At 43.9% G+C, this 25306-nt stretch overlaps 1 protein-coding gene across 1 annotated transcript in view; it reads right to left on the reverse strand.

Annotated features, from left to right (window-relative positions):
• Window positions 1-1159: 1159 nt before the first annotated feature.
• The window catches only part of Lyrm4 (LYR motif containing 4), a 147234-nt gene continuing 123087 nt past the window's right edge, over window positions 1160-25306 (reverse strand). The window contains exon 3 of the mRNA XM_046453416.2: window positions 1160-2100. Coding sequence (XP_046309372.1) covers window positions 2032-2100 — 69 coding nt within the window. The 3' untranslated portion in view covers window positions 1160-2031. The remainder of the gene's footprint in view (window positions 2101-25306) is intronic.

Here is a 25306-nt window from a genome sequence, read left to right on the forward strand (position 1 = left end):
CAAACCCTGCAGCTGGGGCCCAGTCTCCATGGACATGGCACTTTATCCAATGCTCTAGACTCAAGCTGGGTCCTCTGAATTTGGGGAGTACCCAGTTTGAGGCTCTGCCAGCAGACTTACACCTGTAGTGAAGGATCAAGACCTGTTTGGGCTTTTTCTGCCATAGAATTCTCCTTCCTATCTTTTTTGTAGATTCCAAATGAGTAATTTTACCTAAGTTATAGACTTGCTCAGTATTATCAAGGCTTTGGGCAAGGTTCAAACCCATTCATGTGGTTTCATTCACACAAAAGCAACCTGCTGTTAAAGGACTGCAGAAAAATGTTAAGTTTGCTCTGCCTGCCTTTGGAACCAAACCTGGAGGGTAAGTCTCCTTACCTCAGGAATTGTTCTCCTGCTTGCAATGTGATACTTTTAGAGGAGAAGGTTGGAGTCTGGACTTAGGTTTCCAAGTAGCAGCTGTTCAAGGAAGTATAAGTCAGAGGTGCCATCCACTAACAACACTGCTGGATGAGGTCGTTGGTGAATGACATTGATGCAGAGTGGAAGAAGGGCACCAGGGCCACGTCTACCATGGCTAGGGACTCTGGCTCACGACTTTCAGTTGAAGGGGAGATCACATTTCCCTCGTTGTCTGCGATCACCCACAGCTATCCTGTTGCAGGTCCACTCTGCTGTAGCTCCCAGGAGGGAATTGTTCAGAGTAACATTCGGGACTTACAGTGAGCTTTGTTAGTCTCACGGGTGCACGAGACTATATCCTGAAAAAGTTGTGTTGCCAAATAGGAGGGCTAAATGCTTCATCTATTTTGAATGCATCATCATAAATATAATCTGCACTGTATGGATGCCACGGACACGTGTAACTTACAAGGTGACGAGGATGACAAGGGTGTAGGCCCAGAACTGTTCATGATTGACTCATGACTGAGAATTAATAAAAGGGTGACACCATCACAGCTATGGCAGGAACTGTAATACCTATATGAACCCGTTCAAACCGTAACACATGAATCTTGAATCCACTTAACACTGTACACAAAAGAGAATGAGAAATCACTCTAACAGGGTCTGGGCCCTGCCTAAGCTCCCCAGAAGTCAAGGAAGTTATTTAATATGCTTCTTCTAGATGTGTGGAAAGAATGTATTTTCCACGATAAAAGTGTACAAATGATAATCTTTATTATCTGTAACATACTCAAGGAGCAGGGGTTCCTCAAACTGATTAAACACTGAAAACATTAGATCTTCAAGAATATATATTAACTCGGTCTCACCTCTCATTTACCAAGTTAGAATCTACAGGAAGGGAAGTGGTGAGAGATCTGTCTGTTTGATTCTGACGGGCAGCCGGAGCTGGGCCCAGTGCTATTAGCAGTGGTTCCCAGACTCTCCTCAGGGTCCAGGCACCACACTGGGGCCTGTCAGAGGTAAGATTCTGATGCACAAGGGGTGGGGAGGGGTTCGCTGCCAATCCTCACACCACACTCTGGCTGGGCTGTAAAGTACTCATCTCTGGGTGTAGGTATAAATTATAGGGCGTATCCTGTTCCTCACCACCCTGACTTGCTCTCTACTCCCCATACAAAGGGAGTTTTCAGCTCAAGGTGGGACCTGCTCAGGGGTCTCCACTTCTTCAGGCCTTGCCTCAGCAGGAAGTGAATGTGTATTTCTTAATGGGGTTATTTGGCACAAAAGAAAAAGGGAGACACTATGGTTTATTGTCAAGGACCAAGAAAAACAAAGTCTGTATATGTTCTCTACAAATGGTGACGAACTACAAGATGGGATAGGAGGGAGAGGAGACACCATAATACATAGCATTATTCTGAGTGACCTCTAGCCCTTCATTCTAACACTTGAACTGAGAAGGCACAGCCATCCTTTCTCACCAAGGCTGTAACAGAATGGAAACGTGACTCAGTTTTCAGCTCCCACAGGGTAGGCAAAGTGAGAGGCTATTTTCAGCCTGTACACAGAATGGATGCTGAAGGTGGTCCATGGCCCCATCGATGGCTGGTTCCCAGCTCCCTAGGTCCTTGGCTTCTCTTGATTCTCAATGACAAGCTTGTCAGTTGAATAGAGTTGGCCAATCTGAACCTGAAGGCAAAGAAAAAGCACAGGTCAAGAACCACAGGACTCTCCCAGGTGTGAACCATCAGAAAAAGCCATTTTTTTAACATTTAAGTGCAAATACATTAGCCTCTGCATTAAATGGCAGGGTATTCCCTCCTGGAAAGTGTACTGTGGGGCAAAACGACCTCTAGAAGTGTCTCCTTGCACCATCCACTTCCCACACCCCCTCCCTGTGAGAACTCAGAGACCCACACGGGCATTCTTATTTTCCTGAAAGGGCCCCAGAGCCAGCCTTGGTCTGTCCACCAGGCTCCCTGGTTGCTGTCTGGAGGCTGAGCCATCCACATGTGCGCACAGGTTCCCCACCTGATGGGACTTCCTTCAAGACTGCCTCTTCCACCCAGAAAGGCTTTCAGCATAAAGCTGAGGTGCGCCTTTTCTATGCTGGGGTGGAAAAGGTGTTGCATTCTGGGAAATGCAAACACTTAGCTGCTGACCCTAGTGGGCTGAGGGCAGTCTGTGTTCACACATCTCCTGCCGCCTGTCTTTCTTGCCTTCTATTTTAAGTGTCCTTTTCAATTAAGTGTCTCTGTTAGATAAGTGCTCCCACTGTCTCAGATGGATGCCCAGCCATAACCCAGGGCTATGGCCTTTCCTTCCCCCAGAACAAAGGGTCTTTGTCACAATTTTTCTTTAAAGGTAGCTCCTGAGAGATGCTTCTTCTTCTTCTTCTTCTTCTTTTTAAGGAATAAGTAGAACTGGCGAAGAAAGGAGCATTAAGAAATATGTCTGGAATTCAGAGTAGGGGACCCTCTCTCTGGGCAATCCGGGGCACATACAACTGCTTCTTAAAAATACAGGTGAGAGCTCTCTATATGTGTAATATGAATTGTAATCATTCTGCTATCATATATAACAAATTAGAATAAAAAAAAGTACAAGTGAGAGAAAACTCCCAAAGGCCAGAGCTGCCACCCAGAGTGGCCGGGGGTCAGAATCAAGAATCCTTTGTGCTATTCCCCACAGAAGGGGACTATCAGGAGGTGCTTGGCTGAGTTTACCACCAAGTTTTGAAGTGGCTAGCAGCAGACACAGTCTATGAGATGGCATGTGGAAGAACCCTTTAACAGAGTTGTTCCAAGACAGAATGGAAAAAGAAGACTGGGGATGCAGCTCAGTTGTAGAGCGCCTCCCTAGCATGCACAAAGCCTGTGCTCAATCCCCCACTGGGTTAATAATAATAATAATAATAATAATAATAATAATAATAATAAAAAGGAAAGGGCTGCCTCAAGAAGCAGTAAATTCTGTCCTTGTGAGAAGCATCAAGCAAGGATCGAGAAGGAATTTACATGCCAGACAGGTTTGAACCAGCTGAGCCCCTTCCAGCTCTCAGCTTCTCTGACTAAAGGCACTGTGGTCTCCAGGGTCCATCTCAGGTGCATCTAATAACAGCCATGTGGTCTCTGAATGTCTAGTGATCTACATCTTCTACCTCTGTCACACTGGAACAAAGGGTGGAGCATCAGAAAGACCCCCAGCAAGGCAGTCGGGACAACTGGGCTATAGTGTGGCTTTGCTACTTGTTGGGTGACACTCTGTTCCATCTTGTCTCATATGAACACTGCAGCATCCTCATCTGTAAATTCAGAGGCCTGAATATTCCCAGGTGATCTTTACAGTCTCTTGCTGCTAAAACAGTCTTTGGATGCTCCAAAAAAAACAAAAACAAAACAACAACAACAACAAAAAAAAAACACCAAGATAAAGATGTGAGATTCCTGAGCCAATGTGGTGGACTCTATGGTATAAGGTCCTCAAGCAGCTGGTGGGAATCTGGTCAAGGGACAGTCATTGTACACATGGAGAACATTTAACTGGACTATGTGGCCCAACATATGGCCAGTAGGAGATGTGCCCAAGTTCATGTCTGTCTTCCTCTCTACTGCCCCCCAGTGCTTTGGAAGACCCTCAAAGGCAGCGGCAATGAACCATGCACATCTATGCTGCTGGGCCCTCACAGTCCTGGCAGACAAAGGTGCTCAGCAGACCACTGAAGTGTGCGCAAGAGAAGGAATGTGAGCCCAAGGACAGCAAGTGGCTAAGCAGGAAAGATGGACAGAGAGGCAGGGCTTTTTCTTCCAGTGCTAGGGTGCTCTCCTTCAGCACAACAAACAGGAGTTTGTTGAACAAAAGACCAGCAATCCCTGGAGGGTAGCCTCAGCCCATCACTCAGCAGGCCAGCGGCAGGCACTGTGCTGAGGGATGTGTGAAATATGACTCCTGCCTTTTGGATGTGTAGTGATCAGGAGGGGAGGCAGGCAAGAAATGGGGTTCCTGCCCTCAGGTGTGGAGAGTGACAGACGAGGGGTGAATACAGGGCTGGAGGAACAGAGAAGGTGTGAGTCAGCCAGAGGGAGTGAGAGGGAAAGGCCCCTCCAAGGGCAGCTGGTGTGGAAGCCTGTGGAGCTCTGAGACTGTCAAAGATAGCAAGGGGCTCTGAGTGTAGATGTGGAGGGTGGAGAGGGGGAGGAAAAGAGACTAAAAAGAGAGGTGGGCTAGACATAGATCAGGGATGCCAAACTGTTATGGTTTAGAGATGAGGCACCCCCCCACCGCCAGCCGAGACTCCTATGTTCTGCAGGACACCTGGAGGTGACTCTCATGATAGAACATGAGAGCCCAGGAAGGCATTTCAGCACGCTCCGCTGCCCAGTGCTCCGAGGCTGCTGTAGCTGGGATTCCAGGGCCCCAGCTACCGTGCGAGCGGTGGTGGTGCTTGTTTCTCAGGAACACAGAATCCTGGAGTTAGAGGGTTATGAAGGCTCCCATCAAGAGGAAGATCTGGGAGACGAGGCAAAGCGTAGAAGGAGTGGAACCCTTTCGGGCTGCCCCTGAGAGGGCGCTGCATGAAGCTGTGAAGGTGAAGCCAAAGTTGGGATGCAGAACGACCCCAGAAATTCAGAGATGCCAGGAACGCGAACTGTCTGTAGAGAAAAGTTCCTGGCTGAGAGTGCAGGCTAATGTGCCCTGAAACTGGCAAGGCCTGAGGAGAGAACATCTCACCGCCGCCACGTGTCTTAGCTGCTGTACCTGGAGCAACAGGACCTGTTCGTCCAGCTGGTTTCAGTCCTGTTTTGGGCTCACCCCTTCTTTCCATGCCCCTTCTCCTCCCTTTTGGAATGGGAACATTTTATATTGGATATCTGTAACTTGCTTTTGATTTTTACTGTGGCTTATAGCCAAGAGTTTGCTTTCTATCTTAGATGAGACTTTGGACTTGGGCATTGGGGCAAATCTGGAACTGTTAAGACTATAGGACTCTTGGAGATGGACTAAATGTATTTTGTGTTGTGAGATGAACATGAGCTTTTGGGAGCCATACGGTTTGGGTATGAGATATCCCCCTAAATGTTAATGCAGGAACAGTCAGAGGTGAAGTGATTACGAGAGCTAGGATCTAATCAGTCCATCCTAGTTTGAATGGACTGATGGGGTGGTAACTTAGGTGGGTGTGGCTGGAGGAGGCAGGTCACTGGGGGTGTGCCCCTTCCCCTCTTTTTCAGTTGAATGAACGGAGCAGCAATCCCCACCATGCCCTCTACCATCATGTTCTGTCTCACCTTGGGCCCAGAGCAATGGACTAAACTCCTGGATCAATAAGACAAAATAAATGTTTCCTTCTCTAAATTCTTGTTGGGTATTCTTATCACAACAATGAAAAGTGGACTAACACACAAACCCACCATAAGGGAGATGAGAACCATTAAAATGTGAGAGGAGCCAGGCGCGGTGCCGCACGCCTATAGTCCCAGTGGCTCGGAAGGCTGAGGGGAGAGGATCATGAGTTCAAAACAAGCCTCAGCAAAAGCAAGGCACTAAGCACCTCAGTGAGTCCCTGTCTCTAAATAAAATACAAAATGTGGCTCAGTGGTTGAGTGCCCCTGAGTTCAATCCCCGGTACTGGGAGCAGGGGGTGGGGCATGAGAGAAACAACTGACTCCAAAGACCACTTTATCTCAGTGTCCAGGAACAAGAGCAGCAGAGGCCAGAGCCAGGGACCCAGTTCAGAGCCCAGCAAGGAGGAAGGTGAGAGAAGACTGCAGCCTGAACTGAGGAAGGGCAGCGGTGTAGGGGGAGCTAGAGAAATGTGAAGTGCAAAAGGGGGAATCAATCACAGCAAGGGCAAGACCCACAGGTGCAAATGCTCCACGTATTAGTGTCCTCATTTTTGGTGAGGAATGGAGGCCCAGTGAAGTCAGAACCTGGAGGAACAAAGACTTGGACCCCATATCTTCCCATCTCTAACCAGTGCTTTTTCCAAAACGGCACTCCTCTGCCAGTTCCCTAAACAATGCTGACTTCTTCATAACATAAAGTACACATCACCAGACGCTGGGTGCAGTGGCACATGCCTGCAATCTCAGTAGCTCTGGAGACTGAGGCAGGAGGATCACAAGTTCAAAGCCAGCCTCAGCAAAAGCAAAGTGCTAAGCACTCAGTGAGACCCTGTCTATAAATAAAACACAAAATAGGGCTGAGGATGTGGCTCAGAGGTCAAGTGCCCCCGAATTCAATCCCTGGTATCCCACCAAAAAAGTACACATCACTGTAACACAGTGGCAGTCATGGCAAGACCTATAACCCTATATGATTAAAACTGGAGATAACCACAATAGATAATTGTGGACTCCCTTGTACCCACCTCTCCCTTTCCTTATTGGGGTCAATGTGTGAATTTAGAATTCTATAGTGTCTAGCTCTTCTTGTATCAAGAGGGGACAATGAGATGTCAGCTTACATCATGAATGGAAGATATGGTAAACACAAATATCAAAACATTGCCCGCCACTTCTCCTTGGAATCTGAAGCAGTTGGCTGAGATACCAGCAGCCATATAGCACTGTGTTTGATATGGGAGTCACACAATGAGAATGGGGGACAGAAAGGAGGTGCCTGGATTCTTGATGACCATGAACCCACCATGCTAGCTCTGGACACCTAATTGCCAGCTTGCTTAAATATGAGAGAAAAATAAACCATATCTTTTAAAGCCACTATTATTTGGGTTTTTTGTTACACACAACAAAACCGACTCCTGATTGATTTGAATGTACACTGTGAATTTTAATTTTGGAGCATATAACTAATGAAGATAAAGGTCAGTGCCAAGAAGGAGGTTTGCTCTTTCCTGTGATAAATGGAAACAATGTCCTTATCACCTGGGAGGTGCCATTAGCAGATAGCATTGAAATTTCAAAAGCTTTCAAAAAACTACATAAGAACTTTATGAAGATCTTATTCTTTTTCTCCTTAAACATTTAATTGCTTTATGGGATGTGGCTATGAATACTTTGGTATTCTTCTGCCTAGACTGTTAATTTGTATATAAGTTTAAAAGGTGTGTGTGTGTGTATGCAAACATAAAAATATTTAATTTGCAATTATATCATCACTTGCTTTTTCTATTGAACCTCATATTATAATCCTTATGCCACTAACTTCTCTGAAAAGGATATTTTCAATGATTGTATATTTTGTTGTAAAGATGCATAATTTATTTATCATTTTCACATGATGAACACTTACATTGCTTCCATTTTAATGCTAGGATAACCACTCACATATATTTTAGTGCATTTAATATATATTTTATAGAAAAGGCTTCTAGAAGTGGAACTACTGGGGAAATAGGTTTGAAGATCTTTAGGGTTCCTAAAGGACCTTACAAAATTGCTTTCAAAGAGGTTCGCTTGTTTGTCCAATGGATGCTCCCTCTGGTGGCCCATCTGAAGGCTTCAGCAGCACAAGTGTCCTGTGACAAAACAAATGTGTCTGTCCCCACACAATATGGTGGGTGGCCTGGGTGTACGAATAGCAACCCTCAGTGCATTGGCTGGAGCAGGAACACAGGATTCTCCCACTGTGTGGCCTCTGTGTGCTCCCATTATGATAGCGAACCTGACATTTACTTCTTAACGTCCACCCTCCTAGAGGACAGGGCCTCTGTAGGAGATGCATTCCTGCAAGACACAGCTGTGTGTGTGTGGGTGACCTAGGGTCCATCAGCCTCCAAAGAAAATCCTGCAGAACAAAGGACTGCAGGACAACCCAAAGAGTCAAGCTGTAGGAAACTTGAGATCACAACAAACCACATTTAAAGTCTACCCTGACCAAAGTATGAATTCGATTTTTAAAAATCCATTCTTATTTATTTGATATTGGGGACAGAACCTAGGGCCTTACAATGCTAGGCAAGTGTTCTACCACTAATTTATGCACCTGCTCTTGAAATATCCACTCAGAAACAGGAGTTTTATGGTCTTTGCAGAAAAAATATAATAAAATAAAATGAAACAAACAACAACAACAAAAAACCTAAACCAAAAAAACTCACCCGCCCTCTGGGCCAGTGACTGAAGCTTCCTCGTCCCCTCTGCAGAAGGGCTCTTTCCTCCCTGAAATACTTTCTGCACACAAGGGACCACTCCCATGGTGCTCCCATGGCCCTGTACTGCCTCGAACTGAGCCTGCCTCATTCCCCTGCATTAAAAATCAGTGACTGAGGAGAGGAGGAGGTGAGGGGACGCATCGCTGGCCTTAGCTGCCTTCACAGCATAGTTTAGGATGGTGCTTTGCACACAGAAGGTGCACAATAAATAGGGTCATGTGCTACATAATGATGCTTAGTCAACAATGGACTGCAGGTAAGATGGGGGGTCCAACAGATTTTATCACCTAGCAACACTGTAGCTGTCTTAGTTTGTGTAAATATCCTAGGATGTTCCCATGACAATATTGGGCTAATGATGCATTTCAGGGACATATATACCTTTATGGTTAAGTAATGTCTGATTATGCTCAATAACTAAAAATATCACTGTCATAAATGCCATGGGTGTAAGGCTGTCTGCCCACTAATTTTAAAACCTAGACCTGTAAGTGATTGCAGAGTGCTTTGGTGATCAGTGCTTGGAGGAAACTGAAGAATGTAAGTCAATAAAAATAGCAATAGGATCATTTACTGCAAGAATGCTCACTGACTGATAAACAGAACCAAATGATCTAAAATTGGCTGAGCAGAGAGTTTAAGGCCATAATCCAGGGCTTTATGGGATTAACCAAGAGCAGTTACAGAGAGGTAAGGGAAACATTCAGTTCACACAGGGAGGAAAAAGTAGGAAGTTATCTCAATGAATGCTGCAAGAGTTGAGGCTGTAAATGATTGTGTAACAGTTCTGTTGCATTTATTTGGCCTGTAAAATGTGTCAGCACACATCAGGAGGCCAGCTGGGATCAATGCTGCTGTGCTAATGACAGAGCACACTGCTTCGGAGCTGCAGGTGAGAGGTCTGGTCAATGGAAGTGAGGAAGAGCAATTAACAGCTTCAATTTACAGTCCCTCCAGAACCCCAAATTGACTTATATGGCCACATCAGACTGTTACTGTGCATAAATTGGTCATTAAAGCTGATCACACTTTCATTCTATAAAATTTAGGAGCTGGCATTAGAGTCCATTAGAAAAGTACACAGATTGTTCAACTGTAAGTAGATGGGAGGCCTTGATGGCCCCCAAACATTATGAGCCCCAAGACTCATTAGACAAAAAACCTGCTGGGGAGGAAGGAAAAGAATTCAAGAAAAAATAGAAAGTTGAACCTAATGTTTCAGGTCTTCATTGCCAACTCTTCTGAAGCAACATGGAGTTAGTTACCTGTTCTAACACATCCCAGGACCTGAGAGTCACAGAAGCTGGGCTAATCAGCAGGGGAGTGTGTGGTGAGGAGGACTATGAGGGGAATAGACCCACTCTGGGCTGGGATCCTAATCTGGCCTCTGCTGCTTTCTGCTCATTTCACAGGGTGGCTACGAAAATCAAATGAGGTACTAGACATGAAGAAAATTTACCAACTCCTCCAGCTACAGGGGCCCAAATATGTGAAAGGTCTAAATGCTGCTGGGAGGATTAAATGAGAACAGTGCCAGGCATACAGCAAAGGCTCATTAAATGTTATGTATTTACACAGCATTGTGCACGGCCTGTTTTTGTCAAGATGTGTATCATGGGGTTCCAGACCAGACCTTAGGCATCTCAAAGGCTCCTCACCCTGTAGCTGTTAAGAGTCTAAGAGTCTGTCACAATTAAACCCCCACTGTGGACAGAGAGTGTCAGCGACAACAGAGACCACCCCCTGGTTTTGAACATGAGCTTTCTGGGTTGTACTTGAGGGAAGACTGCTGAGTGGATTCTTTCCTTATCTCTGCTCTGGGGGCACTGCTTCCAGTCAGGAGGGGCATGATGCTCCCAGCTGGTCCGAGCAGCCCATAGTGAGGTGGAGGTGCACCGACACTGGAAAGTTACAAGAGAGGGCTTCCGGCTTTGCTGGCAGAGGCACAGGGTGAACTGTCACTGCTCTCTTCCCTCTTGGAGGCTGGTGAAATCAAGCAGGCGGGGATGCTTCCTGGCCACTTGGGGACAGTGCCAAGTGTTGCTTCTGGCATCATGACTATAAATGATGATGCAAGTGACATTTAATGTGCATTTACTGTTTACCAGGCACATTTCTAAGTGCTTAACTAATTTAAATATTTCTTTTAGCCCCTCAATAACTTTGTAAAGCAGATACACATTAAATTATTATCATTAATTTATAGTGTTATACAGGCAAATGGTAACTGCCTTACTCTGTTTTAATTTTCATTTTTTCAAAGCACATACTTGTTCTGATGGGCATACTTTTCTATGTCACCCATCAAGAGCCAGCATCTTAGTGAATCATTCTGGACATATAATGAAAAGACAGCAGCAAATCTCACAGCAACAAAAAAATATACCTGGAGAGAATCTTAATCAGAAATATCTGTGATCTTCAGGAAGAAACTAGAGTACTTTGAAATTGAAAAGTTTAATGAGAGACAGACCATGTTCAGGAAAAGACTGAATTACATGAAATAAAGGTCAATGTTTTGCAAAATAATAACTCCCCCACCCCCAGTGTTGGGGATGGAACCTGGTCATGTGCATGCTGGACAAGTACTCTACCACTGAGCTATCTCCCCAGCCTTTAAAGTATCTCTAACACAATGATTTAAAAAAAAAAAAATCCCAACAGGATTTTTTGAAATATTTGACAAATGACTTTAAAGCTTATTTGAATGAATAAAAAATCAAGAATAAGAAAGAAAAATTTGAAAAGGAAACTCTTAAAGCATTTTTGAGGTACAATTAAAACACTATGGCCTTGGTCCAAGGCAAGAGAAATCAAGATGAGGAAAGGATTTCAAACTGCACCTTGCTGTGCAGAAGTAGTTAATACACGAAATCATACTTCTGGGAATTAAGCTTAAAGAGACTGATATCCAGAACATTTCTTTGAAGTCTCCTATTGATTCTCACACAGTGTGTTCTGCTCTCTCTCTATGTGCTTATTTAATAGAAAAATGTTTCCCAAGTCAGTACGTAACCCTGATTCTCCAAGAAGATGCACTGCATTTGTCCTGTGCTCCTGAGTGCCTTCTGATATATGAAGTTTCAGAAGCATTCTTTAATTATCTCACTTCCCCAGGACAGCTACACTTGATAAAAAAAAGAAGAAGAAGAAAGAAAAAGACAAAGAAAAAACAATGCAAAACAAAACCTCTGAGTCACCAATATGACTTTAAAAAAATATGAATCTTTTACAGTGGAATTCTAGTTTGTGGCCTCCTGTCAGATGGCACATGCTGAGTCACCTGCTCCCATTTGCCTGCACCGTGGAAGGTGAGCACGACATCTGTGTCCCTCTCTGGCTGATAATAATATCAGCTTCTCAAGCTGTCTGCAATTTATGCAGCAATTCCCTCTGGTGGGGTCCCACTGTGGAGTCACCATCACAGTGTTGTCAAGTCACCAGCTACAAAACTTGTTTAGCTTGTTTTCACATTATCATTTTTAATCACACTTTATATTTTCCACTAATTTTCTAAAGCAGCAAACTGAAAGAGGGATAAATGGAATTATACACAATTTTCTCAGCCTTTTCTGTCTAGCAACAAGGAGGTGTTCTGAAACACAAAGATGAACATAGATCACATCTTGGTCCTTTAAAAACAGCTCTCAGGTCACATGAGCTTTTTTCCTCCTAGAATCCAATAGCCTTGTTTTTCAAAACGTTGACCTATAATGTTATGAGTTTTAATTCTGTCACTGTATGCAAGAAAAGAATGCGTGATCAAAGTGTCTCCATGAACCATCCTTCAACCACAAATTAAAGTCCATTTCAAAGAACCCAGGGAGCATGTGTGTATCTCTTGTGTCCCCTCCCCCCAAACATATTCCATCTCCATTTGTCTCGAATTTGAGATATATTTGACATTTTGGATATTCTCTTCTTTTAGTACTAGGAATCAAATGTAGGCCCTCATACACTAGGCAAGTGTTCAGCCACTGGCTACACCCCCAGCTCCCTTAAAAAAAAAACAACAAAAACCAGAATTTCCTCAGTCAAACTGGAACACTTGAGAGTGAAAGAGATCTCTATTAATAATCACTCTGGGACAGCTGGTGTAAACAGAGTAAATGGTCATGCTAATGAGGGGATGCACTCTTGCATCTGGTTTCTATCCTGTCCCTACAAGCACGGATGAAACACATTATTATCTCTTAGAGAGGGTCCAAGTTGCCCCGGTTGGCCTCAAATTTGTTATCCTCTTGCCTCAGTCTCTAGAGCTGCTGGGATTACCAGTGGGTGCCACTGCACCTAAGACACTGCATATTCTTTATGTGGAGAGAGGTGGTAGAGAATCCACTTCTTATTTTCTGTGTTATTACTGACAGAGTGATGAACAAATTCATTCCCGCCCCTCCACCCCCCACATCTCAATGTCATAGTTAATGTTTCATCCTTATTTGTTAGGGACAAGAGAAAAACCAGATGCAAGAGTACATACCCCCGTTAGCATGACCATACACCTGTCCTGATTATGCCAACTGTCCCACCACGACTGTTAGTAGACAGCTTTCACGCAAGTGTTCTGGGTTGGCTGAGGAATCCCTCAGTTGCCTTCTTACCCACTGGTGGCAGCTTTCTGGGCCATGTTGTTTTTCTGCATAACTGAACTTCAGTTAAAAAAATAAGCCCCCCATGCATGTGGTGATGGTCTCTTTTGCATTCTAGGCTATTACAGTAAATAAAATTAAGCCATTTTAATAAATCTCAGAGGTGCCTGTGGCCTCTAAGGTGCCTGGGCCCCGAGATTCATGAGACAAAAAACCTGCTGGGGAGGGAGGAAAAGAATTCAAGGAAAAAAATAAAAAATTGAGCCTAATCTAACCATGACCAAGGGCAGTTGGTGGGGGTTCCCATCCCAATAAGTCTACTAATCCTTCCCTCGCAATGAGTCCATTTTGAATGCACACATATGCGAAGGCAGAGATGCCCAACAAGGTCTATGCACCAGAACCACAGGGTCAGCTTTTCAGGACATGTCTGGCCAAGGCCCCACTGTGAAGTTTTTTGTTTAGGGAGGGCATGGGGGTAATCCCCTGGGCAGGAGGCCCAGGCAAATCATTACTCTCTTCTTCTGATTGACATCCCTGGATGATGAAATGATAAGACATGCTAATCTAAGGGGATCAGGCCAAACACTTAGGAGGGGCCTTGGATGACTAAAGGAGCTGGAGAAGGGCACTGCCTTCGTTCCTCATGGTGCTGCTAGAAGATGCTATCGCCTAGCTCACTGTTAGCAGAGGAGAAGGAAATAACATCTCCCTGTCTTCTGAACATACACATGCTCTTCAGAGAACTGGTGCTTGTGGATGTTTTCATCAGGTCTAGAACCCTGCTCAGGGTGGGAGACTGTGATAAAACAAGGGCAGGCACTTGGTCTCCCAGCATACTCCCCCACCTCTGCTGGGGTAGGGCACAGCTGGCCTCATGGGGACAATGGATACAGACAATGTCAGCTGCGAGTCCCCTGGAACCATGCGGAAACACATGTAACTAAGACTCTGTGAGATGAAAGCATCCAAACAGCAGGTGACCCATGTCGCCTATTGGCAGCACTGTGGCCAGTCACCTGGCCTCAGGGGCACTGGGCAGAACTCAGGACCTGAGCATCATGTTACAGTAAAGCCGAGCACTGCCCCAGCATGATCTCAACAGAGACCAGGCCAAGAGCCAGAGCTAACATCCCCGCAGAGGTCACGCTCCTGCACTCAGGCAGGCACCCAAGCTCAGCAGCACATCAGCCCCTGGACTCAGTGCTCCAGGCCACCAACGGCACAGCAGCAACAGAGTTCTGACCCTGCTATAATTAGTGACAAGGTGATGCAAATGCTTGGGCTGGGATTTGTGCCCAAGTGAGCCAGTTCCTGGTATTATGTTTGTTCTCTGCTCTGGGAAATATCTTTGACAAACAATCTGGAACAACTGGGCTCTCTATTTTACTCCTTCAAGGGACACCTTTTTTCAAGATCAACCAGCTGTGATTTTTAACAGATGCTTTGGACAAATATAACCAAAAGCAAGCTCAGTAAAACCCTTTCACAAAAAGACGCGGAGCTAGCTTCTCCACCACGCTGGACAGTTCATTTCTGGAGACCTGGGGGTGGTCTGTGATCCAGCTGGTTTTGCATCTGCTTGGTTACAGAGTACACAGCCTCATCACCCACAGTGCTCTGTGTGATTCTACAGACTCTTGACTTTGGGGTCTTCCAGATGCGGGGACAGGATTACTCAAGGCATCGTCACCGTAAAAGACTCACAATATCTGGAGCTCCAAACACAGCAGAACCCTAGTTAAGTTTATTGCTCCAAAGAAGTGACATTCAGTGCTGAAAAAAAGCTTCCAGAGGAAGATCCAGAAATCACACTTACATATTTTTAAATTTAGGTTTGTGAAAAGTGCTGATTTACTGACTTCTTTTAAAAACTGCCCAGGGTAAGTTTGGTGCCCTCTGTAGTTAAGTTGCCAGGAATGAAAAAGTCCTCATGAAAGTCAATGATACCCCCTCCCTGGCTTCAATTCCTCTTGAAGACCCAGCATTCTCCAGAAGTTTCTCTTGGACAATCCCACATGACTGTTCCTGACAAGATGCCATGGCTGCTGGTGGCTGACCTGCCTCAACCCTCATGGGCTGACGTCAGTAGGCACAGGCAAGAAATGGTGAAAACCAAGAAAACAAACAAGAAACGACCGTCTACTTAGTCTTCCACAACTTGCCCTTTCTCATGCCCAGCACCCTGAGCAGCCTTCCATGTTGGACACACAGGTCCCCTTCTTTTCTTTCCAACAACCGCACTGTATTCTTTAGCTCACAGTCCCACAGGGACTTTAAAACAGGTGCTCAGCAACACCCTCTCACTTTTTCAGTGCTTAGGAGACTTGTGGGAAAGATATCACACCTTAAACGATACTGGGGTCACACATATACCAACACATCTGATTAACCAGGCTCCCTTCTGACTTCTCCTCCAGCAGCCAGGCTGAAGACTGCACTAAAATGGTCACTGAGAGAAAAACGCCATCTTGAAGCACTAAGAAGCAGGCTTGTCTGGCCTCCAGTCCAGCACACATGTCCCCTCCCAGCCCAGTCATGGAAGTCAACACTTCTGCTCCTGGAATCCCATAGAGCTGGTTGTGCAAAGTGCAGAGTTGGGACACTGGATGCCATCAGGGGCAGCATGCAGTGGGCCTTCAATGGATGGCCCTTTGTTAATGTTACCTCTTGCACAACCTCCCCAAATGCTTCCATAGGACCCCAACACACAGGAACCAGAAGATGATCAGGTCCATGTGTAAGTACTCTTAGGGATTCTCAGAGATGTTTGGGGGAAGAGGACCCTGACCAGGACAAGGCTATGTATACCAGGATTTGTTAAAACACTCAACTACTTCCATACCGTTCCTAAACAGCTACTCCCCAGAATCCCTTCCCTTACCACCCTCTGCCTCCTTCCAGATGCCCCTGTCCCAAAGAATTCTCATCTAGCTAGTTCTCATCTAGCTCACCGACCCTCTGCCAGGTTCTGCTGCAGTGAGGGACATGTGACTCCCCTGACAGGTCCTGTTCCAACTTGGCCAGCTTTGGGTCATGTCTCTGACCTACAGGTGACTCACTATTTTTCACATCACCCATTGGGCCAAGGAGTTTGGGTTATCTCTGAAAAGGCATCCATTGTTTGCAGTGACAGTGTGCTGATCACTAATTCATTTTCTTATTATTTCTTTGTAGGAGAAATAATGTTGGAACATGCAAAACAGCCAAAACATGCTCTGGGAGGTTATTCTACATGAGGGAGGAGTAGGAGCCCCAAATGACAAGTAGAGACGTCTGAGACAAAAAGGGGGGGGGGCGGGCTTCTCTTTTCTGGTGTCAGCCTCTGTGGAGCTCTGGGCAGACCTCAGCTCTCGGGCGAGGAGAGTACAGGGAAGCCTTCTCTCATGCAGAGCTCACGCTGGGTCCCCGGAGCTGGCCTAGTGCTTCCCAGAAGCTCCCACTGATCCTGCCTTCCAATGAAGCATCTGGGGAGAAGAATCAGTATCTCAGGAAGAACAGACTCCTACACTGAAGCGTCAACACGTGTCCCCTCCTAGCCTGCTGCTGTGCCCTCGACTGTGCTCCACAATGTAGCAGAAGCACAGATTGCTGGGACCTGCCACAGGGTGGGTGCTGCCTTCGGTGGATGAAATGACATACAACTGCCAGTCTGGCTCCCTGATGAAGGAAAGATCTAGGCCTCAGAATCACAAGCCATGGTCAACCCTCTGCCACTGTTCTGCAGCAGTGAGGGACATGTGACTCTCCTGACAGGTCCTACTTTCACTTGCCCAGGGAAGGATAGGCTGCAGACATGATGCCTAGGCCAGCCTTGCTGAGTACCAGAGAGCTAGAGCAGGTGGTCTGGGTCCACCTTCCACCTGCCCTGCGCCCCAGCCATCTTCCTCTACCCACCTGCGTTGAGGCCACAGTGGAAGAGCCAATTTGCAAATATCAGGTTTTTTTTCTGGCGTATATAGACTATCTCTTTAAATATGCTCAATTTTAATTGCCAAGGGGAAAGCGAGAGCAAGTTGATTTACTGTCCCACACAATCTTTTGCCACTGCTGATCTTGAAAAGGGCCTGTGAGTAGACCTTTTGTTCAATGCTATTTGCTTCAATGAAATCATAGTCTAGTCATTTTATTAAGACTACAACTTCACATACTTCTTACTGTAATAATCATAGTAATAACTAACACTTGTCCAGTAGTTGGTAGTTTATGTAATATTTATACACTTTCTGGCTCATCTGATACTTGTAAGGTATGTACAACAGGTATCATCATCGTCATCATCATCTCTATTTTATAGTTAGAGATCAAGGAAGGGTTTAAGAGGTAAATTTATTTCTCCAACTTCAAAGGGTTAATATTTTATTTCTTTGATTTGAAGCAAATCTCTGACTTCATTTAAATCCTTTAGTCTTTATACTAAATTTGGTTAATTTGGAATGTGGTATAGTTTTAAAAAAGTTGTGCTAGGTAAAAACAACAACAACAAAAAAACAGCAATAATCCAATCACCTCAAGTCAACTTCATTTTTCATCACCTGAAACCATTTCTGCTGACCACTATGGCCATATGCTCTCTGGTAATACTAATGAACAATTTGAGTATTACATTTCCCCACATTTCTACATGGTCTTCATGGTAGTACACGGTAGAGGTGATATATCCACACAATGCAATGTTATTCAGCCATACAAAGAAATGAAATCTGTATATATGCCACAAGGGTGGACTTTGATGACATTATGCTAAATGAAAGAAGCTCAGCATGAGGGGCCACATACTGTGAGTTTGTTTAGATAAAATATTAGGGTCTATAAAAGGGCAAATCCATAGGCACAGAAGGTAGATTAGTGGTTGGGCAAGTGGGAGACCATGAGGAGTGACCATGGATAGGTGCAGGGATTCCTTCTGAGGTGCTGGGAATGTTTTAAGGTTGAGCTCGGCATGGTGGTGCATACCTGTAATCCCAGGGGCTCTGGAGGCTGAGGAAGGAGGATCACAGGTTTGAAGTCAGCCTTAGCAACTTAGCAAGGCTATAAGCAACCTAGTGAGACCCTGTTTCAAAATAAATAATAAAAAGGGCTGGGGATGTGGCTCAGTACTTAAGTGTCCTTGGGTTCAATCCTGGTACCAGAAAACAAAAACAAACAAACAAACAAAAAAAAAAAAAGAAAAGAAAAAAGATTTTGATTCTGGCAAGGTTGAACAACTCTGAATATACTAAAAAGAACTGAGTAATACACCTCAAGTGGGTGCATTTTATGATATGGAAATCTCAATAAAGATGTTAAAAAGGATGTTAAAAGATTTTGCAATTATAGTGCCCAGGCCTATGCTTGTACTGCTCTTTGGGACATGTGGTGATTTAGCACTTGCAATGTGATTAATCCAAACTGAAATGCTCTGTTAGTATAAAATACACAGGGGGTTTCAAAGACTTAGTAGAAGAGTATAAAATATCTTACTAATATTTTTTGTACTGATCACATATTGAAATAATATTTTTGACATACTGGGTTAAAGAAAATACATTATTAGAATTAAATTTGCCTGCTTCTTTTAAAAATATGGATATTACACCATTTAAGATCACACAACTGACTTGTTTTTATAGCCTGTTTTATATTTCTAATAAATAGTGATAATGTATACCATCTTGTTAAACTTTTTAAAATTTCATTTACTTTTAGGTTTTAAAGCATGTAGCAAAATACACATTATTTTGTAACCTTTGCTTTTGAAATAAATATACATTCACAGGAGGTTGCGAAAAGTAATAGGAGGGCCTATGTACCCTTCACCCAATTTCCTCCAATGGTTACATTCTGCAGAAATACAGTACAATATTAAAACTAGAAAACTGATATTTAAAACAGCCTTTACATTTTTTGGTGGAACACTATTAACTCCTGGTGAGAAGAATCTGGGGATGCAATGGAAAATGGTATCTTAAAAGTAGTTGATCCTCCGTAAAATAAAATGGTTCCTCTTGGAATAACAAAAGTTAAGTAGAAATCCAAATGTAGGTTTTTTGCTGCCTACAAAGAAATATTTTATAGAACCTGTCAATGCACAGAGAACTGCAGTGATTACATTTATACCCTGGAAGCAGGACTTCAATCACTGTGGGTTCCCCTGCCTATAACTGAAAGTGGGGGCGCATCATGGACTTGCAAAATAAGGACACCCCACGGTCTCATAGATGCAAGTCACTTCTCTAGTTCAGCAATCACTGTCGCTAAATGAAGCTGTCAGGCTTGACAGTGGCTGAGCATACTTCCCATGAGGAAAGTCAAGTGACAAGGTCACCTGGCTATTGGTCAGCAGAGAAAGAGGAGTCACCTTTAACTTTTGTCAGGGAGAGAATGTGTTATCTGACGATTTCAAGGGCCACTGTGACAAACAGTCACAGGTAAGTGGATGCGGAGCTCATGCCGCCCTCCCCTCTTCCTTCTTGGCAGCCATCTGAAAACTTGTCTTCTGAGCCCTCTTACTGCCCTCTCCGGGTTTCCTTCTTTGTTCACCCTTTTCATGGTCTCAGACAACCTTAGGTATGAAGTACTATGTGGGAAATGGTCATGTTTGTCACCACTCCTTTCCTTACACACTTTGAGGGGGGACCCATCTCACCTGCGTGGTAAGGTGAAGCCGCCAGCATCACGGTAGGAGGACATCCTCCCAGTCAAGGGGCCTGGGGATGCTCTTGTGCAGAGCACGCTGGGGCCCATGCCCTTCAAGGAAGGTTTGGCTTTGCTTGCCCAGAACCTCTGAGGGGCTGCTCACATATGTGCTTGCTCAAAACCCCCTCAATCCCAAAAAAGGACTTGCCTCCATCACTTACAGAGATGCCTTCCATGTGAGCGCCATCTCTGAGAGACCAGGGCAGCAAACAGCCACAACCCTGCCCACTCCTGGGGCACGCTGCCAGGTCATCAAGGGTCACTGCTTACATATGTGGTGTGGTCTCAGACTGTCTATCACATTCCTTGTTGGGGACTGGGGACACAGGTGATAATAGCATCTGAGTCACAGGCTTCCCTGAGACAACCCAGCTGCATCAAAGGATTATCCTTTGAATTATTTCCTGTTGTTGCTCTAAAAAATTTCCTCAACATGGGTGGCTTAAAATAATGGAAATTTATTCCTCATAGTCCTGAAGGCCAGTCATCAAAGATCTGTTTCACTGGAGAAAAGTCCAGGTATTGACGGGCAGGACGGCTCCTTTGGGAGGCTCTAGGGGAGAATCTGTTTCCTTGTCTTTTCGAGGTTCTAGTGGAGATGTGTATCCCTGGTTTGTGGCCCCTTCCTCCACGTTCCAAGCACCTCTCTCCATTCTATGCTTCTGTCAACACATGGCCTTCTCCTCTGTAGTCAAATCTTATGCATGCCGGTGACGCCCCCACAAGCCAGGTCAAAGAGATCAAGCACCATGGAGAAAATGGGGAAGAGATGGGGTGGGAGGGCAGCTGTCCTATGAAAAGGCCTTTAGTTCTAAGTTGGTTAAGTGTTTGGAATATGCTTTTCTTACAGATTATGATATAAATGTGGATTAGGTTCCTAGCTCAGACTACAAAAACTAATTTAAAATCTATTAAGAACTACTGAAATGAAGGATTCTGGGAATGTGCTTCCCTTCACATTTCCAAATCTCATCTCTGCTTCTCTGAGGTAAGTGGAGCAGCTGGTGTGGGAAAGGTCTTGGGCTTGGAGAGGGTGCTGCAGGGAAGGTTCACAGAGCCGTCTTCCTTGAGGCTCAGCAAAGGGATTCTGGGACGAGTGTGGCTGGAAGGGATCTATGGAGCCTGGAGATCCAGCCAACACTGGCTTCTCCAAGTGAGCTCTACCAACGGAGAAGGGACCGGAGAACAAGGCCACCACTTCCTGCTCCCAAGGCTGGGATTGTTCAAGGGGACCTGAGAACAGGGAGACTATCACTGCTGCCACTGCTCTATCACTGGTCCTTGGGAGGGAGAAGGGAGTGCTTAGTGCTTCACTTTGATCAGTCTCAGAACTGCAGCTACAGAGGGTCCTCAAACAACGAGATCTGAGTATAGCGCAATGACAAAGAAAAATATCAATATATCTAAGGAAATGTAGGAGCCCAGGAGAAGAAACAACCAACCAGCTGTTTATAAACCAAAACTGCTGAGAGGCAGGTGATGCAATAAGAGCATTTAGATTCAGAAATAAGAAATGATAAACTTACTCATGAAATATATATAACAGGAAGTCTTGATGGGAAAAATAGATATCCTTTTACAAATAAAAATAAAAAATGCATGCTTTTAATTATGAGCACCAGGCTACAGAAGACAATCATTAAGGGCACGAAAAGTAGAATAGAATTTCCAGTCTATTATGAGAGAGGGAGTGGGGTTTGTGTGTGGGGAAGAGTTACTTGTTAAAGCCAGTGAAGGTAAAAAAGGGAACGAGAAAACAAACTAAAATAAACAGAATAAGATGGAAGGAGTAAAATCAACTCCATCAGCCATTTATGAAATGTGAATGAACTAACTAGGCCAGGTAACAAAATAACACAACACACTTCAACAAAAGTGATAAAGACTGAACATCGGGGGATGAGTTAGAATACACCAGGTATACTGGGGTGAGGGGTGGAGGAGGAATCCTAGCTTATATTTACATTGGATAAGGCAGATTTGAAAAGCACCAACATGAATAATGAGTAACATTTACAAAAAAGGTGTGACATTCACATATGTATCTAGATTTACACTACTTAAGTCCTTAGCTTAGGACAGCCATGATTGTGTAACGTTTTGGTCAATGAGAGATCACAAGTCTGAGGGTGCCCTGTACAGCCAAGGTGAGTATCAGGCTGTGCCATCAGGGTTTGTGTAAGTGCCCTCTGATGTTCACACCATGACAAAAATCACCAAATGATGCAGGTCGCAGAATGTATCCTTGTCATTAAGTAACACAACTGTACCTAAATGCCTAAAGTACTGGAAATAAAAGAAGACACTGATGAAGGTGGAATTCTAGTGAAGAACTCTGATATTAATCTTTCAAGAACTGACAAAGCTAGTACATGAAACAAGGGAATAACAGAGGATTTGAATATAAGCGAATAAACTAAACTCAAATACACATCTTATGAATATATTTTTAAAAGACTGGTCTATAAAATATTTAAAACGAATAGCCATTTCTGGAAATTAATCAAACACTTGGCCAAATGAAAGCAGTAAAAAGTTTGAACCAGGAGACAGTTCAGGGGTTGAGGATTTAGCTCAGTGGCAAAGCGTTTGCCTAGCACGCTAAAGGCCCTGAGTTTGGTCCTCAGTCCTGGAAAAAAACAAAAACCAAGGTAACAGGAGATAGTTCGATCTCTTCTGTGATAACTGATCTTTCCACTTCCTAGGTTAATTTTTAATTAGGTTTTCAAATTAATTATGGAGCTGAGATTATTCTTTTCCAGGCCTTGTGACGTCCAAATCTATGACTTGACTTGTTTTCACTACAACATACTTCCAGACACTCTTTCAGAAAACAGCCTAAATGGAGAGCACATGTTACTCAAAGAGAAGAGTCCTCTGGTTCCTTAGGTTGGGCTACAAAGGTTGGGAGTGAAAGAAAGCAATTTGATTTCCAAGTTTAACTGGAAGGAGCACAACTCAGTTTCTGCTGCTTTCAGATTTGGGAGTCTGGGATATTAACCAAGTAATGCTGAGCAAATGAAATTACAAGCCACCCATCTTCTGAATCACATGAGGAGAGTTCTTCTTTGTGAAGCTCCATTGGAAGCGGCAAGCCACTTACCCAGATTGAGTTTATTTGAATTTGGCCATAAAAAGAAAGTTGGTGGGAGAACTCCCATCCACATTTAACCTATTTGCAACTCTGCCAAAGCTGCAAAGCTGGCAGCAGCTGCGGCCTGACCCGTGCTCATGGGAAGAGAGTCCTGCTAAGGAAATAGCACCCTCTTCCCAGGGAAGTGGAGCCTGCTCTGCTGAGATTCTGCAGGAGTGCTGGCAGCACCAACCATGCTGGATTAGAAAGAGGACTAGACAAAGTCCCTGAGGAGTCAGAAGTGGTTCCTTTACCTTCTGCTTCTCGGTTTTAATGTGATGTGGCCAGGTTAGGACAGAGCTGATGCCTGCATTTGGTGGGATGTGTGCCCATGGGTATGTGCTGGGAAGCCTGAGGGCCACTTGTCTGGTGCTGTCATTTCAATGGTGATGCTATGCACAGACGCTGGTAGTTACACGGTGTTACAAACAGCTGGTAGTTCAGAAACAGGAGGACCCTTTCCTCTCCTAGGACCTCCTGTGAAGGAATCCTTTAAGTGGTCTTGATTAATTCATCCTCTACTAGGGATTCCAACCTTGTAGATGCTTGGATCACACTTAAGAGATTACAATTTATCAGACCTGGGAAATAACTTTTAAATAATTACAGTGAACTACACATAATAACCACAAATCTACCTTCTGTCTCTATGGAGTTTCCTATCTTGGGCATTTCATATAAAAGGAATCATCCTATATGTGGCCTTTGTCTCAGACCTCTTTCGCGTGGCATAACATTTCCAGATTCATCCAGGTTGTAGCCTGCATCTGTACTTCACTACTTTTAAGACTGACTAGAATATTCTATGATATGGATACACCACATTTTATTTATTCTTTCTTCAGCTGAAGGGCACCTGGGTTGTTTCGAGCTTGGGTCATTGTAAATAGAGCAGCTATGAACATTTGCATACTTTTTTTTTTTTGGTGTGAACACCTGTTTTCAGTTCTTCTGCAGTGGGACTGCTGGGTCATATATTGATCCTATGTTTCACTTATTTAAGAAGCAACATGCTGTTTTTCCATACATCAGAATTTTAAAAGCTCCCCAGGTGAGTGTATCATCTCACCAAGGTTAGGAACCAGGTTGGTTAAGATCCAATTCAAGTTTTATGTAGCAGAAGTGACAAAACAAAGATGAAACCAGCAAAAGCTGGAAGAACTGATTTCTTTAGCAAATAAATTACAAATAATAAGCAAGGAATATAAAAAAACATGAATGGAACCTATGGATTTCTTTTAAAGACATTTTAGAGAAATGTCATCCAGAAGCTTATTTGAATCCTGTTCAAACACTCACATACACAGAGTTGGAAAAATTACATTTGTGAGACAATTCAAAATGTAAAGACTGTGTAGTTGGTGATTTGATGATATTAGGGAAATACCTGTTTAATTATGATAATGGTTTTATAGTTATGATTTAAAAAACAACTGTCATCTTCCCAGATTTGTAGTAAAATAGCATGTGTGTATACATATATATATGTACATGCACATACATACATACACATACCCTCCCTCAAAATAACATGGGAGGGTATGTGCATGTATGTATGTGTGTATACATATGTATATATTCACACACATACACAATATATATCTTCACATACACATATATATGATAAGTTTACAAATTGTGACCTACATGAGTACATAATTGTTAAATGTGGGAAATGGAAACCCCAGGTTTATACTATTCTATCTACTTCAGTGTATATATGTTCAAAATTTTTCATAATATAGTTTCAAAAAAGTTTCACTCATTATAAAACAATGGGGGAAACCGCAACCAAATGTCTATTTAAGAGAACTCATTGTTATACAAAAGTACATACAAGAGGAAGTGAGGGGAAAGGGAAAAATAATACAAGGGGAACAAATGAATGTCAGTAGAGGGGGCAGAGAGAGAAGAGGGGAGGGGAGGGGAGGGGAGGGGGGATAGTAGAGGATAGGAAAGGCAGCAGAACACAACAGACACTAGTATGGCAATATGTAAATCAATGGATGTGTAACTGATGTGATTCTGCAATCTGTATATGGGGTAAAAATGGGAGTTCATAACCCACTTGAATCAAAGTGTGAAATATGATATATCAAGAACTATGTAATGTTTTGAACAACCAACAATAAAAATTAAAAAAAAAAAAAGAGAGAACTCGTGGTTGCTTGCGCTCCTTCCTTCCCTCACTGTGAACAGGGCGCAGGGTCAATCCAGGAATGTTTTTTATGGTAACAGAGTTAGCTCCTGAGGTGGGGTTCATCTGAGTGCCTTTGGCATTTGTCTCCTTCAAAGACAAGAATTTTCTTTTACTTTTTCCTGTTTAATCCACTCAAAAGTTTTCTAACTCAAGAATTTGAAAGAAACCTAATACTATTC

The sequence above is a fragment of the Marmota monax genome, unplaced genomic scaffold, assembly GCF_021218885.2.
Source record: "Marmota monax isolate L192 unplaced genomic scaffold, Marmota_monax_Labrador192_F-V1.1 WCK01_AAM20220418_F8-fsc00029, whole genome shotgun sequence".
NCBI classification, from domain to species: Eukaryota; Metazoa; Chordata; class Mammalia; order Rodentia; family Sciuridae; genus Marmota; species Marmota monax.